This window comes from Nannospalax galili, unplaced genomic scaffold, assembly GCF_000622305.1.
Source record: "Nannospalax galili isolate Female #2095 unplaced genomic scaffold, S.galili_v1.0 scaffold161, whole genome shotgun sequence".
Classification (NCBI taxonomy): domain Eukaryota; kingdom Metazoa; phylum Chordata; class Mammalia; order Rodentia; family Spalacidae; genus Nannospalax; species Nannospalax galili.
In genome coordinates, this window is record NW_008348586.1 from 2,352,525 (window position 1) to 2,369,157 (window position 16,633).

The 16,633-nt window shown below is 47.1% G+C and overlaps 2 protein-coding genes and 1 pseudogene across 5 annotated transcripts in view; 1 reads left to right on the forward strand and 2 right to left on the reverse strand.

The window, feature by feature from the left end:
- Positions 1–9,751, reverse strand: part of Armh3 (armadillo like helical domain containing 3) — a 253,901-nt gene extending 244,150 nt beyond the window's left edge. The window contains exon 1 of one of the 4 annotated variants that reach the window (XM_008845618.3): positions 9,608–9,751. The gene's annotated coding sequence lies outside the window, so the exon portion shown is untranslated. Of the gene's footprint in view, positions 1–9,564 lie in introns of all 4 variants that reach the window. The other 3 variants (XM_029569626.1, XM_008845621.3, XM_008845617.3) reach the window with 3 other exon arrangements.
- On the reverse strand, positions 971–1,450 carry LOC103744070 (annotated as a pseudogene).
- Positions 9,752–13,000: 3,249 nt separating the features above from the next.
- On the forward strand, positions 13,001–16,214 carry Hps6 (HPS6 biogenesis of lysosomal organelles complex 2 subunit 3). Its single transcript, XM_008845622.3, has one exon. It carries the CDS (start codon positions 13,677–13,679, stop codon positions 16,044–16,046), a length of 2,370 nt encoding a protein of 789 aa, XP_008843844.1. The 5' UTR covers positions 13,001–13,676; the 3' UTR covers positions 16,047–16,214.
- The last annotated feature ends 419 nt before the right edge of the window (positions 16,215–16,633 follow it).

The window sequence follows — 16,633 nt, forward strand, 5'->3', positions numbered from 1 at the left end:
CTCACAGAGATCTGCCTGCCTCTGCCTCCCGAGTGCTGGGATTAAGGGCGTGTGCCACCACGCCCGGCTGAGACCTTGTCTTAAAAAAAAATTCAATTTCCAGAGTTACTAAAGTCTTTAATTCAAGCACTCAGGAAGCAGAGGCAGATGGATGTCTGTGAGTTCAAGGCCAGCCTGGTCTACATAGTGAGTTCCAGGCCAGCTGGGGCTACAGGGAGACCCTGACTCAAAAAGACCCCCCCCCCAAAAAAATAAAGTCTAGGGCTCTAAGCTGAGCATGTTGGCACTTGCCTTTAGTTCCAGCACTCAGGAGGCAGAGGCAGGCATAGCTCTATGAGTTTGAGGCCAGCCTGGTCAACATAGCGAGTTCCAGACCAGGCAGAGCTGCATAGTAAAATCCTTTCTCAAAAAAAAAAATGCTGGGTGTGGTGGCGCATACCTTTAATCCCAGCACTCGGGAGGCAGAGGCAGGCGGATCTCTGTGAGTTCAAGGCCAGCCTGGTCTACACAGTGAGTTCCAGGACAGCTAGGGATACAGGGAGACTCTGTCTCAAAAAGACCAAAAAAAAAAAAAAAAGTATTGGGCTCTAGCTTCAACTATTTGGGGATTTGGTTTTGTTTTGCAGTTCTGAGGATCCAACCCAGGACCACCTGCATGCCAGGGCAAGTACTTTTACCTATATTTCCCAACTCCTAGCCTCAATTTTTAAAAATAATTATTTTTATGTGTATGAGCATATTGCCTGCAGTATGTAAGTGCACTTATGTATGCAATGCTGGTAGAGGTCAAAAAAGCTTACAGGAGCCAGGCGTGGTGGTACATGCCTTCAATCCCAGCACTTGGGAGGCAGAGGCAAGCAGATCTCTGTGAGTTCAAGGCCAACCTAGTCTACATAGTGAGTTCAAGACAACTAGGGCTACAGGAAGACCCTGTCTCAAAAAAAAAAAAAACCTTACAGGAAACAATTTATTAACAGAAAATAATCTGAGAAGTCCTGTTCATAGATGACGACCACAGTGAACCCCACTTCCTGTGGGTGCTGTCAGAGAGGATGGGAGTGACATCCTCAACCCATCCACTTTTCATCCCCGAGTGAGCAAGAGCTTTGAGGGCTGACTGGGCTCCAGGGGTTTTGGTCTTGTTTCCTCCAGTGGCCCGGAGTTTGATATGCAGGTCGGTGACACCCAGCTCCTTATACCACTGGGCCACATTCTGGGCAGCCAACATGGTGGCACATGGAGAAGATTCATCTCAGTCAATGTTAACATTCATTCCACCAGTCACTTGGTAGATGGTTTCCTTGTCAGAAAGATCAGTGACAAGGATAAAAGTATCACTGAAAGAAGCAAAGATGTGGCAGACACCAAGTATGTTCTTTCCTTCAGCCACCTGAGGTCCAAGGCTGAGGACTTGTTTTTCCTTCTTTTCCTTACCCTTTCAAGGTGCCATGTCTGTGAATCGTCTCCAGACTCTGCCACCAGAAAAACCTAACCTCAATTTTTATACACTCATTTTAAAATTGTTTGTCTCAATTTGCCAGACTGTAAAAAGAAGCTACAGGGGCTGATGAGATGGCTCAATGGGTAAAGGTGCTTGCTGCCCAACAGTGCAAGCCTGAAAACCTGAGTTCGATCCCCAGACCTCACTAAGTTCTCCTCTGACTGCCACATGCATACCACACACATCATGCACACACATAACACAATAACAATAAATTTATTTTCTAAATTTATTTTTATTTTGTGTAAGAGCACCATATGCATGCAATGTTCCTGAAGGCAAGAAGAGGGTGTTAGATGCCCTAGAACTGGAGTTATGGTTTTTGTTAGGTGCTATGTGGAGGCTAGGAACCAAACTTGGGTCATCTGTAGGAGCAACAAGTACTCTTAACCACTGAGTCATCTCTCCAGTCCCAAATTTAATTTTTTTTGGGGGGGGTGTTTTTTGTTTTTTGTTTTTTTGGGTTTTTTGTTTTGTTTAGTTTTTGGGTTTTGGGGGGGGATTTTGAGACAGGGTCTCCCTGTAGCCACAGCTGGTCTGGAGCTCACTTTGTAGAACTGGCTAGCCTGGATCTCACAGAGATCCTCCTGCCTCTGCCTCCTGAGTGCTGGGATTAAAGGTGAAATTTAATTTAAAAAAAAAAAAAAACCCAAGGGGCAGCTTTCTTTTTTCTTCCAAAGAAAGGGATCTAAGTGGGGGAGAGCCCAGGTTCTCTGCAAGAGCAGTCAGTGCTCTTAACCACTGAGCCATCTCTCCAGCCCCTACTTTTCTTCTAATTCCTGGAGATGGAATTCTTTAGTCCCTCTTCCTTATCTTCAGCGCACAGCTTCCACTTTGTGGGAAGTAACGCATAATAACCCACAACACTACTGAGAACTTACTATGTACTTGGCATTGTTCTCAGTGCTTTAAATTATCTGTATTTAATCTTTATAATAGATGAAACATGTACTACTATCATAATTTCATATGGACTTGACTTTGCACAAAATAACACACCTGGCAAATGTCAAAGACACTAAATTTTCCTCTCTAGCAGCCATTCCCACTATTAGACTGACTTATGAGTGGGTCAGCAAGATGGCTCAGCAGGTAAAGGTACCTGCCACCAAGCCTGAGAACCTGAGCTGGATTCCTGGACCCAGATGGTGGAAAAGAAACCTGATTCCCACAAGTCATCCTCTGACCTACAGACACATGTTATGGCACACATGTACCCACACACATACACAGAGAAAAACAAGGAGCTAAAGTGGCTCACTGGTTAAGAGCCTTGGCTGCTCTTTCAGAGGATGCAGGTTCAGTTCCCAGCACCCACATGGCATGTAGACAGGTGGATTTCTGTGTTTGAGCCCAGCTTGATCTACACAGTGAGCTCCAGCATAGTGATAGCCTGTCTCAAAAGAAAAAAAAAAAGATTCAGCTAGCTACAATTTTAGGCAAGTAGGGTATGCTTAGAATTGAACCCAGGACTAAACAAGCACTTTATAACTGAGCTGCATCTCCAGTCCTTGAAGTTCTAATTCTATACCAACTCCAAACTGATCCATAATATCAACATTCTCACCTTATCCAAGAAAGTCTGATAACTTCAGATACAATTTGACAAGCATCATCATTATATAATCTATATGCCAGGACAGAACCAGATAATAAAATTAGCATATGAACCAATATAAGTCACATCCAAATCTTTTTTTTTTTTTTTTTTGGTCTTTTTGAGACAGGGTCTCCCAGTAGCCCCAGCTGGCCTGGAACTCACTATGTAGACCAGGCTGGCCTCCAACTCACAGAGATCCACCTGCCTCTGCCTCCCAGAGTGCTGGGGTTAAAGGCATGCGCCACCACGCTTGGCTGTCACTTCCAAATCTTATGTATGCTGTACACAATGCTCACTTCAGACTTGGTGTTCAGCCTATATTAAAACAGAAGTAGGGGCTAGAGGGATGGTTTAGTGGGGAAAGGTACCTATCACCAACCCTGAGGACCTGAGTTCAATCCCAGAGACCTATATGGCGGAAGGAGAGAATTAACTCCCACAAGTTGTTCACTGACTTCCATATACATGTACTTACACACACACACACACACACACACACACACACACAAAGACACAGACACAGACACAGACACATATTTTCTCCAAAGAAAATAAATAAATAAATAAATAAATAAATAAATAAATGTAGAAATAACAGAGACTATCCCAAGAGTAAGCAGCAAGTAGCAAAAGCTGGAACTTACTACATCTAGATATGAGCCACCATCTACACTTACTTCAGGTGGGCTACCTTCAAAGACGTGAAATAGGGCTATAGATATACCTCAGTGATAGGGTGCCATGTCCACATGTCCAAGACTTAGTACCACAAGAAGAAAAAAAAGAAAAACATCTGGTCACCATCACAGCTACTAAATCTGTCTAGCTTTACAAACTAATAGCATAGATGAAGAGGTTTATATAAACATAAGCACTTTAGGATCCCTTTCGAATTATCTTATACTAGAAGTAATACTGGGCTTCATGAGACCTGTCAAAAAAATTCTTTTGAAAAAGGAAGACAGAGCCAGGCGTGGTGGCACATGCCTTTAGTCTTAGCACTTGGGAGGCAGAGGCAAGAGGATCTCTATAAGTTCAAGGCCAGCCTGGTCTACATAGTAAGTTCCAGGACAGCTGGGGCTGCAGGGAGACCATTTCAAAAAGACCAAAAAATAATTTTTTTTAAGAAAGAAAAAAACACCTATAATTTCAGAAAGAAGAACAAACTCCAAAACTGATAAGATTTCAGGAAATTTTGATAGACAACTGTGTTTCCTGACATCTCTCAGAATGAGAATTCACTGTGAGATCCTCTTCTCAATGAGCAGTCTCTCTTGTAAGACTGCCCATCTCCTGCCCAAACCTTGAACTTCCTCAGTCACCACAAAGTTACTCCTATCTTCTCATGAACCAAGTAAGGCTCATGAATACCAACCACCTAAGGGATAAAATTAAAACTACAGGTCTGAGGATGTAACTCAGTGGAAATTCATTTGTCTTAACATACATGAGACCCTGGGATCAATCCCCAGATCTGAAGAAAAAACAAAATGAAAATGATAACACTATAATAATCTTTTTTCATTTTTTAATTTGTTGTTTTTCTGAGATAGGGTCTCCCTGTAGCCCCAGGTCGCCTGGAACTCCCTTTGTAGACCAGGCTGGCTCACAGAGATCCACCTGCCTCTGTCTCCCAAGTGCTGGGATTAAAGGCATGCGCCACCACGCCTGGCCTAATTTTTTTTCTGTCTTTTTGAGACAGGGTCTCCCTGTAGCCCCAGCTGTCCTGGAACTCACTATGTAGACCAGGCTGGCCTCAAACTCACAAAGATCCACCTACCTCTGCCTCCCAAGTGCTGGGATTAAAGGCATGAGCAACCATGCCCGGCAATTTTTTAATTTTTAAAAATATTCTAATTAGGGGCTAGAGGGATGCCCTCTTCTGACCTCCTTGGACTTTGCAGAAAATATTTTAATTAATTAATTAAATTATTTTTTAATTAAAATATTTACTTATTTTTATTTTACGTGTATGAGTGTATTGCCTGTATGTGTGTGAGTGCACCCGTGTCATGCAGTGCCTCGGAGATCAGAAGAGGGCTTCAGATTCCCCTGGAACTGGAGTTAAGGACGATTCGTAGCTGCCATGTTGGTGCTGGGAATTGAACCTGAGTCCTCTGCAAGAGCAGTCAGTGCTCTTAACCGCTGAGCCATCTCTCTAGCACCTAGTTTTGGGAATCAAATACAGGTTCTCTGCAAGAGCAGCCAGTGCTCTTAACCACTAAGCCATTTCTCCAGCCCCAATGTTTTTTGTTTTTTGGTTTTTTTTTGTTTTTTTTTTTGGTCTTTTTGAGACAGGGTCTCCCTGTAGCCCCAGCTGTCCTGGAACTCACTATGTAGACCAGGCTGGCCTTGAACTCACAGAGATCCGCCTGCCTCTGCCTCCCAAGTGCTGGGATCAAAGGCGTGCGCCACCACACCTAGCTCAGAGCAGACTTTTAAAGATGGGTGGCTATGGAAAGTTAGTTGGGACAGTCTGGTATGTTGAGATCAAGTTGTTTGTGGGAAATACAGGGGTAGGCAGCTGCAAGTCTTTAAAGTATCAGGATGTGTATCTTTTCCATGTAAAGCCTCTCAAGGTAGAGATCATAATTTAGTCATGTTTTGGTCCCTTTTTGTTTCATACTATGTGTCTTTGTTTGCTCTCTGTTCATACAATAAACACCATGACCAAAAGCAACCTGGGGAGAAAATGTTTATTTGGTTTATACTTGCAGGTCATAATCTACCACTGAGAGAAGCCAGGGCAGGAAAGGAGCATTTCTATGGAGAAATTCTAGTTACTGGTTTGCTCTCTAGCCTTCCTCCAGTTTTATACAGCCCTGGACCCCCTGCCTTGAGATGGTACGGCCCAAAGTGTTCCGGGCTCTCCTATATCAATTAGCAATCAAGAAAATGCTCAACAGATATAGACGTACCCACAGGACAGTCTGATCAGGCAGTCCTTGATTGAGACTCTGATAACTTTGGACTGTGTCAACTAGACAGCTGAAGCTAACTAGGAAACTATGCATAAGTTATTTTATTTTTTTTGGTCTTTTTGAAATAAGGTCTCCCTGTAGCCACAACTAGCCTGGATTCACTTATGGAGACCAGGCTGGCCTTGAACTCACAAAGATCTGTCTGTCTCTGCTTCCCCAATGCTGGGATTAAAGGCATGCATCACCATGCCCAGCACAGTTATTTTTAAAAATATTAATTTTATGTGTATGAGTGTATTGCCTGCATGTATGTTAAGTGCACCTGTGTTGTACACAGGAGATCAGAAGATGGTGTCAGATTCCCCTGGAACTGGAGTAACAGCTGGTTGTTAGCTGCCATGTGGGTGCTGGGACTCAAACCTGGGTCTGCTGCAAGAACAGACAGTGCTCTTAACCACTGAGCCATCTCTCCAGCCCCTAGTATAAGGTTTTTTTGTTTGGCTAGGATCTCACTATGTAGCCCTGGCTGACCTGAAACTCACAGATCCACTTGCCTTTGCCTCCCAAGTGCTGGGATTAAAGGTTGGGAATCAAAGATGAGAGCCCTACTTTTAAATTTTTTTAATTTTTAAAAAATTTTTATGTGTATGCATGTACTGCCTGCATGTAGGTAAGTGCACCTGTGTTGTGCAATGCCCATAGAGGTCAGGAGGCTGATGGATCCCCTGGGACTGGAGTTATGGACAGTTAGCTGTCATGTGGGTGCTGGGATTCAAACCCAGGTCTTCTGCAAGAACAACCAGTGTTCTTAACTGCTGAGCCATCTCTCTAGCCCCAAGAGACCTACTTTAAAAAAAAAAAAAAAATGTATGGCCAGGCGTGGTGGCGAAAGCCTTTGATCCCAGCACTCGGGAGGCAGAGGCAGGCAGATCTCTGTGAGTTCAAGGCCAGCCTGGTCTATATAGTGAGTTCCAAGACAGCTGGGGCTACAGGGAGACCCTGTCTCAAAAAGACCAAAAAAAAAAAAAAAAAAGGTCTGCTCTGGGGACTGGAGATGGCTCAGCAGATAAGAACACTGGCTGCTTTGTTGTTGTTGGGGGGCAGGGGTTGTTATTGTTTTGTCTTTGGGGTTTTGTTTTTGCTTTTGTTTTTTTGAGACAGGGTCTACCTGTAGTCCCAGTTGGCCTGGAACTCACTATGAAGACCAAGCTGCCTGGTCACAGAGATCTCCCTGTCTCTGCCTCCCATGCTGGGACTTAGAGGTGCTGGCATTAGAGTCATCTGCCATATGCCACCACACCCAGGCTTTTTTTTTTTCAATGACAGGGTCTCACTATGTATCACTAGCTAGCCTGGAACTCTATGAAGACCAGGTGGCCTTGAACTCACAGAGATCCACCACCATGCCTGGCTTTTTAAGATTTATTTTTATTATTTTTAATTATGTGCAGGTGCCCTTGGAAGTCAGAGGCATCAATCTCCTGGAGGAGGAATTACAAGTAGTTGTGAGCTGCCTCATGAGTTCTAAGAACTGAACTCCAGTCCTCTGGAAGAGCAAGTCATATGTGCTTGTAACCAAAGAGTCATCTCTCCAGCCCCATCGTTTTCTACTGTTTTTAACCTGCACTTCTTTTTTTCTTTTTTTTTTTCGGTCTTTTTTGAGATAGGGTCTCCCTATAGCCTTAGCTGTCCTGGAACTCGCTATGTAGACCAGGCTGGACTTGAACTCATAGAGATCCGCCTGCGTGTGCCTCCCAAAGTGCTGGGATTAAAGGCCTGCGCCACCACGCTGGGCTTTAATCTGCATTTCTATCACTCCCTAATTCAAACTGTTTTCAGTGGTTCCCTCCCCCTTCTCAGTCTCACCTCCAGCCAACTTCCCCAGCACACATCTGTTTTGGACATAGTTCTGACACCATGCTATTTTTTTCCCCTTCACCTTCACAACATACTTTTGCAAAGGCTATCTGTCTCCAACTCAAATGCCTTCTTATGCAAGCTCATTCTGATCTCTCAACTCCCAGTTCAAGTACAAGTTCCCTACAAAGACTGACTCTCCTAGGCAATAGCAGTCTTCCCTTAATGCTGTAAAAATGTCTTTACATGGATATGTTAACACACGACCCTAGAAATTTTTCTCCAAACATGTCTCTAATGTTCTTGAAAAAAACACCATTTTGCTGGGTGTGGTGGCTCATGCCTTTAATCCCAGCACTGGAGAGTCAGACGCAAGTAAGATCCCCGTGAGTTCAAGGCCATCCTAAACACACACACACACACACACACACACACACACACACACACACAATTTCTAAACTCAGTGTCAGTCACAGTCAATGCTCAGTAAATGTGTGCTGAATCAATAGCTCACCCTCATACATCCTGGATAAATTTGTTATTTGGTCATATTTTCCAAATTTTATGGGTTCCTAAATTATGTTTTGTGTAAAACCCTATATTCTATAACTCCCTTTACAATCCTAACAAGAGGAATCAAACCCCTTTCCTTAACAGATCTGAAATCCTGAAAGCCTTCACATGGAAATTATTCATACAAATCCAACCAAAAATAATTCTGAGTATCTTTGTCCTAAATCAAGGGAAGGAAACATAGTGGGGTACACTGAAATCCTAACATTCCGGAGGCAGAGTCAGGAGAATCTCCACAAATTCGAGGTAAGCCTGGCCTACAAAGCTAGTTCCAGACCAGCCAGAGCTACAGGGCTATCTACTAGATCATAGGGTGTCCCTGACACAAATCATTTTTTAAAACCATGTTTACCCTGCTTTACAAAGAAACTGCTCTAAGTTTCCTTTTTTAATTTCTAGAAAGAAAGGGCTGGGAAGATTCGATTAAACATTTATTAGGACGTGGCCCAAGTTTCCAGTGTCCCATTGGCCAGGGAGAGGACTCGGCTTCCGACCGCCACTTCCCTGATAACGCCTTTCTTTCTTTCCCAAACCCTCCTGAAAACAGGTTTCGCCGCGAAAGTACGGTAGGTTCACTAATTCCGCGTCAAGAGGGTGCAGAATTGAAGCCTGCGAGTCGCGGATTGAGAAGCGCAAGATCTGGCCCTTCCGGGCACCTGAAGAATTCGGAAAAATTCGTACGAACCCGCCTTTCTCTATCCTTTTTCGAAGGTCTTGACCCTCACTGCCGTGCCAGGAACAAGCAGCCCTCTCAACGGAGCTGACAGGTCAGGGTCAGCTCCGAGCAGGGGTCAAGAGGCAGCCCCGAGCTGGGGTCAAAGGTCAGCGCCATGCCCGCAGGCACGCACGCCCCAACCCCATCGGGGAGGGGCGGGAACAAGCAGGATTTCGAAGGACCAGCCACCTGGGGAGTGGATCCGCTCCACTCCGCCGCCCCAGGCCCGGCCCTCACACCGCACGCAGCTGCTGCAGCCTCAACCCTCCCTCTTCCCTCTCAGCTCCGTGGTCCTGGCGGCCGGCGCAGGCCCCGCCTCCTCGGGGCCAAGGCCTACTAGGGAGGACCCGCGGGGGTTGGTCAGGTTCGCCCACCCGGCCCGGCAGGCGCCACTTACCAAGCCCCCAGCTCCCCCTCCACCACCCGAGCTGCTCGCACACCTGCTCGCTCCCGACTCCGCCGCTGCTCCGGAATCACGGGCGCGCTCCCGACCTCCCCGACCCTTCCCCTGGTTCGCCGTGCCCCGCTGGGTCCTAAAACCCTCCTGTGCCAGTTTCGTCCAGGCCCGCTTCCTGAAGCTGGCTCGGACCACGATTCCCAGCAAGCAGCGCAAAGACTACAACTCCCGAAAGACATCACGAGCAAGCCCTTAACGAAGGGCCTCTGGCTACTAGTCGCTATGGCAAGTGTTTTAGATTATAATATAGGAAAGTCTGAACTCAGCAGTTTCTTCTAGAAATAAGTGTATCCTCTAGAAACACTGGAAAAACCTGGAAATATTGGCGTTCCAAAACGTTTCTTGCAACTTTTTAAGTGAACTGTTGGAAACAAAGTAAACAACAAATGAGTGTGCCTAGTACGTTAAAAATACATCCAGTTGCCAGGCCTGGTGGCACACACCTTTAGTCCCAGCATTCGGGAGGCAGAGGCTGTGAGTTCAAGGCCAGCCTGGTCTACATAGTGAGTTCCAGGTGAGCTGGAGCTACAACAGGGAGACCCTTCCTCAAAAAGAAAAAAAAAACTCAAGTTGTGAGGTTGTGTTAACTTGACCAGAACACTGAATCTCACATTTTTCTTTTTGTCATCGCTGTTTGGCGTTCTTTTTGTTTGTTTGGTTGTTTGGTTGGTTAGTTGGTTGGTTGGTTGGTTGGTTGGTTGATTGGTTGGTTGGTTGGTTGGATTGGTTGGTCTTTTTGAGACAGGGTCTCCTTGTAGCCCCAAATGGCCTGGAACTTGCTATGTAGACCAGGCTGGCCTCAATCCCATAGAGATTCACCTATCTCTGCCTGTGAAGTGCTGGAATTAAAGGCGTGCACCATGCTCAATTTTCTCTTATGCAAATGAAATTTTAAAATGTTGGCTAGGGATATATGAGAGTGCTTGCTTAATGTGTGGGAGGCCTGGGATTCATTCTCACACTTCCTCTACAAAAGTACCAGACACCTATTGTTTGTATGTTTCAATATTATAACTATGAAATAAGTAATGTTAGGAGAAAAACAAATTTTCTGAATGATTATTTTGTCTAATGTTCTGCAGTTAGTAAGAAAGGAAAAGAATTTGAACCCAGATCAGGTTTTTTTTTTTTAAGGTGTGTGTATGTTTGTCTGTGTGTGTGTGTTACTGAGAATGAAACCAGGAAGGAGCTCTTAATCCAGATTGGTAAATTTTTATTTTTCTAATCTCTTTACACAGGAATGGTTTTGTTTTGGGTTTTGCTTATTTTTTTATTTTAATTTTGTATGAGTGTTTTTCCTACATGTATCTAAGTGCACCACATGTGTGCATTGCCCATAGAGACCAGAGGAAGGCATCAGATCCCCAGAACTGGAATTACAGATGGTTGTTAGCCATCATGTGGGTGCTGGGAACCAAACCCGGGTCCTCTGCAAAAACAGCCAGTGCTCTTGACTGCTGAGTCCTGTTTTTGCTTATTTTCTGAAACAGGATTTTACTCTCTACCTTTGGCTGGCCTAGTACTCTCAGTGTACTTTGCAGGGGAGGGGGGGGCATTCAGGCCTGCCTCTAATTCCAGAAAAATCCTCCTGCCTCCATCTCCTAAGTGCTGGGATTACAGGCATTTGCCACCCACCACACCTAGCTCAACAGTAGTGATAAGTGGGCAAGATCAAAAAGTGTAAAGGTGAGGGCTGGAGAGATGGCTTGGCACTTGAAAACTCATACTGCTCTTGCAGAGTACCCAGGTTCAGTTTCTAGCACCCATATCAGGTCCAGAAGATCGAACACCCTCTTCTGGCCTTTGTGGATTCCTTCACTCACATGCTTGTATCCATACAGATATAAGCATACTTATACAGAGACACCCATATATACATAATTTTTTTAAGTATTTCAAAGACGTGCAAAGGTGAAAGAATGATGAGAATTTATTCATAGCAGATCTGCCCTCCAGTGCAGCAACCAAGTCATGTAGCCCCAAAGACCACAGTATCGTGGATAGGTGGTTCCTGCAGAAAAGCAGTTGTGCTTCCATTTCTTACACATCAATGAGTGTTTGATTCTTGCTTGTTGTCCAAGCCTGTTTCTCCTTTCTCCTTAAGATTTTGCAAGCTCTTTAAGTTCTAATTAATTGTGGTTTTACTTAAGATAGCTGTGGTCTGTATGTGCATATGTGAATGCTGGTCCCCAGAGAGTCCAGAAGAGGGTGTCCTATCCCCTGGAGCTGGAGTTAAAGGCAGTAGTGAGCTGCCCAGTGTGGGTGCTGGCAACCAAACTTGAGTTCTTTGGAAGAACAATATGTGCTCCTAACTGCTGAGCCTTCTCTCCAGCCTCAAAAAGACATTTTTGTTTCCTTTTTTTCTTCTGAGGCATTTGACAGCCTCCTTACTGAAAGTCCCTTCTGTGGTTTCCATCACATTTGTCTCTTTCTCTAGATTTTTTGCTTGTTTCTTTTTTGCTTTTTTATTTTTATTTATTTATTTGTTTGTTTGTTTTTGGTGTTTTTGAGACAGGGTCTCCCTATACCCCCAGCTAGCCTGGAACTCACTATGTAGACCAGGCTGGCCTCAAACTCACAGAGATCCGCCTGCCTCTGCCTCCCAAGTGCTGGGATTAAATGTGTACACCACCACGGCCAGCTTCTATTTCTGTAACTTTTAAGTAAAAGCTTCCCAAATGATACCACACACATATACATGAGTCCATACAAATTTACTTATCCAATCTTCAATTAAGTATTTTTTGGGGAGCTAGGCTCTACTCTAAAAATGAAGATAGGATATAAAGATGAAAAAAGTCCTAGCAGGAAGTCATGGTGCCCACCTTCGATCCCAGCACTCAGGAGACAGAGGCAGGCTGATCTCTGTGAGTTCAAGGCCAGCCTGGTCTTCAGAGTGAGTTCCAGGCCAGCTGGAGCTACAGGGAAATCCTGTCTCAAAAAGATGAAAAAAAAACAACCTTGGGATGGTAACTTGAGTTTGTAATCCCAGTGTGCTAGTGGGGCAAGCAGATGGATCAGGATGCCTGGGGCTTCCTAGCCTAATAAGTGAGAGTCCTAGGGAGTGACTTCAGAGGAAAGACACCTAAGGTGAATCTCTGGCTTCCACATGGCACACACATGCACCTGCACACACAGGAACACACATACACACACAGAGCAAGAGAAACAAAAGGAAGTGCTATAATGAAACTCAATGCTTTGTATGCTAACAACAGCAACAAAACTATAGGTGTGAATCCAGGCATGGTAGCTGGTGCCTGCAATCCTGGCGTTGGGAGGCAGGAGGCTGAGGCAGGAGGACACCTTGGGCTACAGAGCCAGGCCCTGACTCAAGACATCAATCAAAGTGTAGGTGTTAGGGAGATGAAAAATAGGATCTGCCTTTAAAGTTGTTGGGGTTTTTGTCTAGCAAACTGTTGGTTTGGGGTGATGAATTGTTGGTATAATAAAGTGGTTTCTTTGCTGTACTGACTAACCAGAAATCCCACTTCGTAGCTGCCATTAACTTGGTCAAGTTACTTATCTGTGCTACTTATCTTTTCTTACCTGTAAAGAGGAGCCAGAGCTCTCCCACAGTGCATGCACTGGATTGTTTTTCACTAGATCTCCAGGAGGTTGAGGTTTTCTATTTTGTTCAAGACCGGCACAAAATTGGTACTCAAGAAAACATTGATGAACGAATGAGTAAGTTGGGGATGAAAGAAAGAGGTTTGGAAAGAAGGACAGCTTTGAGAAATGGATGCTCTCAATCCCTAGGGCACTGAAACCCTTGGGTGCTGTGGAGGCTCCTCCCCTGGAGATCATCCCTTCCCACTCGCAGCACCTCCTCCGGCGGGCGTGTCCTGCCGATGGGGCGTGCACCAGGGCAATCCCGGACCTAACCAGATGGGGCGGGGCGGAGTAGACACTCTGGCCCGGCCTTGGCTCACCTCATCCACCGGGGACGGAAGTGTCAGCCGGGCCCTAGTCCCCCAGGGACTACAGACCTGCAGCCGGGCCGCGCCCCACCGGGCTCTCAGGCTCAGGCTAGCTGCAGCGCCGGAGGCACCATGAAGCGTGCAGGTACCCTGCGCCTGCTTTCCGATCTGGGCAACTTCACCAGCGCCGCCCGGCTCCGCGAGTTGTTGACCGGGGACCCAGCAGTCCTAGTTCGCTGCTGCCCTGACGGCCGCCACCTGCTGCTGCTAAGACCCCCAGGGTCGCCCGCTCCGCAGCTTCTAGTGGCTGTGCGTGGTTCAGGCCTGGAGCTGGAGCGTGCCTGGCCGGAGGGCCAGCCATCGCCGCTGGATGCTTTCTTTCTGCCGTGGCTGACTCGCCCCGCACTGATCTTGGTGTGGGAGAGTGGCCTGGCAGAAGTGTGGGGCTCAGGGATGGAGCCTGGATGGCGGCTGCTTCAGAGCACTGAGCTATGTCCGGATGGTGGAGCCCGCTTAACGGCCGTGGCAGCGCCCCGAGGCCGCCTAGTTTGGTGCGAGGAACGTCAACTGGACACTGAGGACCAGTCAGAGCAGCTTTCGGTAACTTTCAGCCACTGCGTGTGCGTCAAAACCCTGGAGCCTAGCGGGGAGGCTGGTACCAACCTAGGCCGCACACACATCCTGCTGCACCACTGTCCCTCTTTTGGGCTAATGGCCTCCCGCAAGGACCTCTTCCTGGTGCCCACTACCACCACCTGGCCTGGTGTGGCCCACATTCTGCTGATCTGGAGCCCAAGCAAAGGCAAGGTGATAGTTGCTGCCCCATCTCTTGGCCTCTCTTACAGTAAAAACCTGAATCCCAGGCAAGGGGATACCTGGGACTTTCCCACCCTGGTCCGAGGCCTTCCTGGGTTTCTGTCCCCCAGGGAGCCATTGGCTGTACACACCTGGGCCCCAACTCCCCAGGGCCTATTGTTACTTGACTTCAGAGGCCAGGTGAGTCTCGTGCAGTGCCATGGTGGTGTTCGAACTGTGGGAACGCTGCAGGAGGCACCTATAGGCCTAGAAGGGTCTGCAGCCCTGGGAACATTTCATGGCACTCTGGCCTGTGTCCTGGGCTCCACCTTGGAACTACTGGACATGGGTAGTGGACAGCTGCTGGAGAGGAAAGTCCTAAGTACAGACAGAATACATTTGCTGGAACCTCCAGCCCCTGGCATGAAGGTTGAGGAAGAATTGGAAATCCAAGGAGGTCTACGTTTGCTTTCAGCCTTGGGTCTTTTTTCTGTGGGTTGGGAAGCTCCCCAAGGCCTTGAACTGCCCTTAGGCAAGGATCTGGTGTTTGAGGAGGCCTGTGTGTATTATCAGCGACGCAGCCTACGGGGCACTCAGCTCACCCCAAAAGAGCTGAGACACAACAGTATGTTCCGGGCACCTCAGGCCTTGGCCTCCATCCTCCAGGGCCACCTGCCCCCATCTACACTGTTGACTACGTTGAGGGCTGAGCTTCGGGACTACCGGAGCTTAGAGCAACTCAAAGCCCAGCTGGTGGCTGGGGATGATGAGGAGGCTGGCTGGACTGAGTTGGCAGAGCATGAAGTGGCCCGCCTGCTGAGGACAGAGTTGACAGGAGATCAGCTGGCCCAGTTCAACACCATTTTCCAAGCCTTTCCTACAGCAGCTTGGAGTGCCACCCTCCAGGTCCTACAGCTCCAGCCAGATAGGTCTGGCAAACTAAGGTCCCAAGCACCCCCTGATGTGTGGAAAAAGGTACTAAGGGATACAACATCTGGAAAGGGGCCCCCCAGTGGGATACTGCCCCCTTTTGAACTCCTGTGCCAGTGCCTATGCCGACTGGAGCCGCGATGGCTGCCTCCTTTTGTAGAACTGGCACAGCAGCAGGGTGGGCCAGGCTGGGGGACTGGAAGCCCTGGTCTACCCCTCTATCGCCGAGCCTTGGCAGTGCTAGGTGAGGAGGAGACCAGGCCTGAGACCCTGGAACTAGAGCTGCTTCTGGGTAGTGGGCGGCCCAAAGCTGTGCTGCAAGCTGTGAGGCAGCTGGTAGAAAAGGAGCAGTGGGAGCGGGCTCTGGAAGCTGGCCTGGCCCTCGGTCCCTCCAGCCCTCTACTAAGAAGTGAAATCTTCAAACTGCTTCTGGCAGAGTTTGTGCAGCATCGCCACCTTGATTCTCACCTCCCCCTTCTTTGCCGCTTGTGCCCACCAGAACTGGCTCCAGATGAACTCCTGCTTCTATTGAGGACACATCTCCCTGATGAGGTGGGAGCCCCCGCCCCATTCCCTGAGCCTGGGGCAGAGCCCCCTCTCACAGTGGGTTTGGTCAGAGCCCTGCTAGAACAGACTGGGGCTCAAGGACGGCCCTCTGGCCCTCTTCAAAGTCCATATGAGGACATCCTATGGGATCCAGGCACACCACCCCCTACCCCACCTCGTGGACCAATTACCACCCTCCAAGTTTCGGACTACCCAGGACTGGAAGCTTAGGTACCATTGGAACTGGGCCTCTGTGCAGCGGACATGGAAAATCATTTGCAGGATGTAGCTACCCATGGAAGGGTATCTTAAGAGCTGGAGGGCACTGAGGTGGAACCTGTGTGTGCAATACTGTCTATTCTGGAACAATTTTTAAAATGTATATAACTATTAATTATATACTCAGTTTTTTGTGTTGTTTTTGAACAGCTAAGGGTTGTGACTTATAGAGGAAGTTAATGAATCTAGATCTCTTGGGTAAAGCAGCCACTTCCAGTCATGAAAATAATTAACATCCATGAGAATTTCATATGTGCTAGGTACCCTGTTGGTTGTTATATAATCCTTCATCTAATGCTTTTCATAACCCCACTAGGAAAGTATTAATGTTATCCCCATTTTTCAGATGGAAGAAAATAGAGGTATAGAAGGATTAAATGGCTTGACTGTGTAAGTTAGAAGCTCCAATCTTGCTGTACAGCCTAGCAGAGCGCCTCCCTACTTGGGCTTGGAGTTGCTCCTCATCCCTGACTTGATACTGACTTTGTTCCACAGCTTCTCTATTCTACCCCTTCTTTCCCCAGGTTTCTTCTACCTCT

Excerpts from the sequence above, each read along its gene's own strand:
- Hps6 (XM_008845622.3), top strand. The coding sequence starts at position 13,677 with ATGAAGCGTGCAGGTACCCTGCGCCTGCTTTCCGATCTGGGCAACTTC.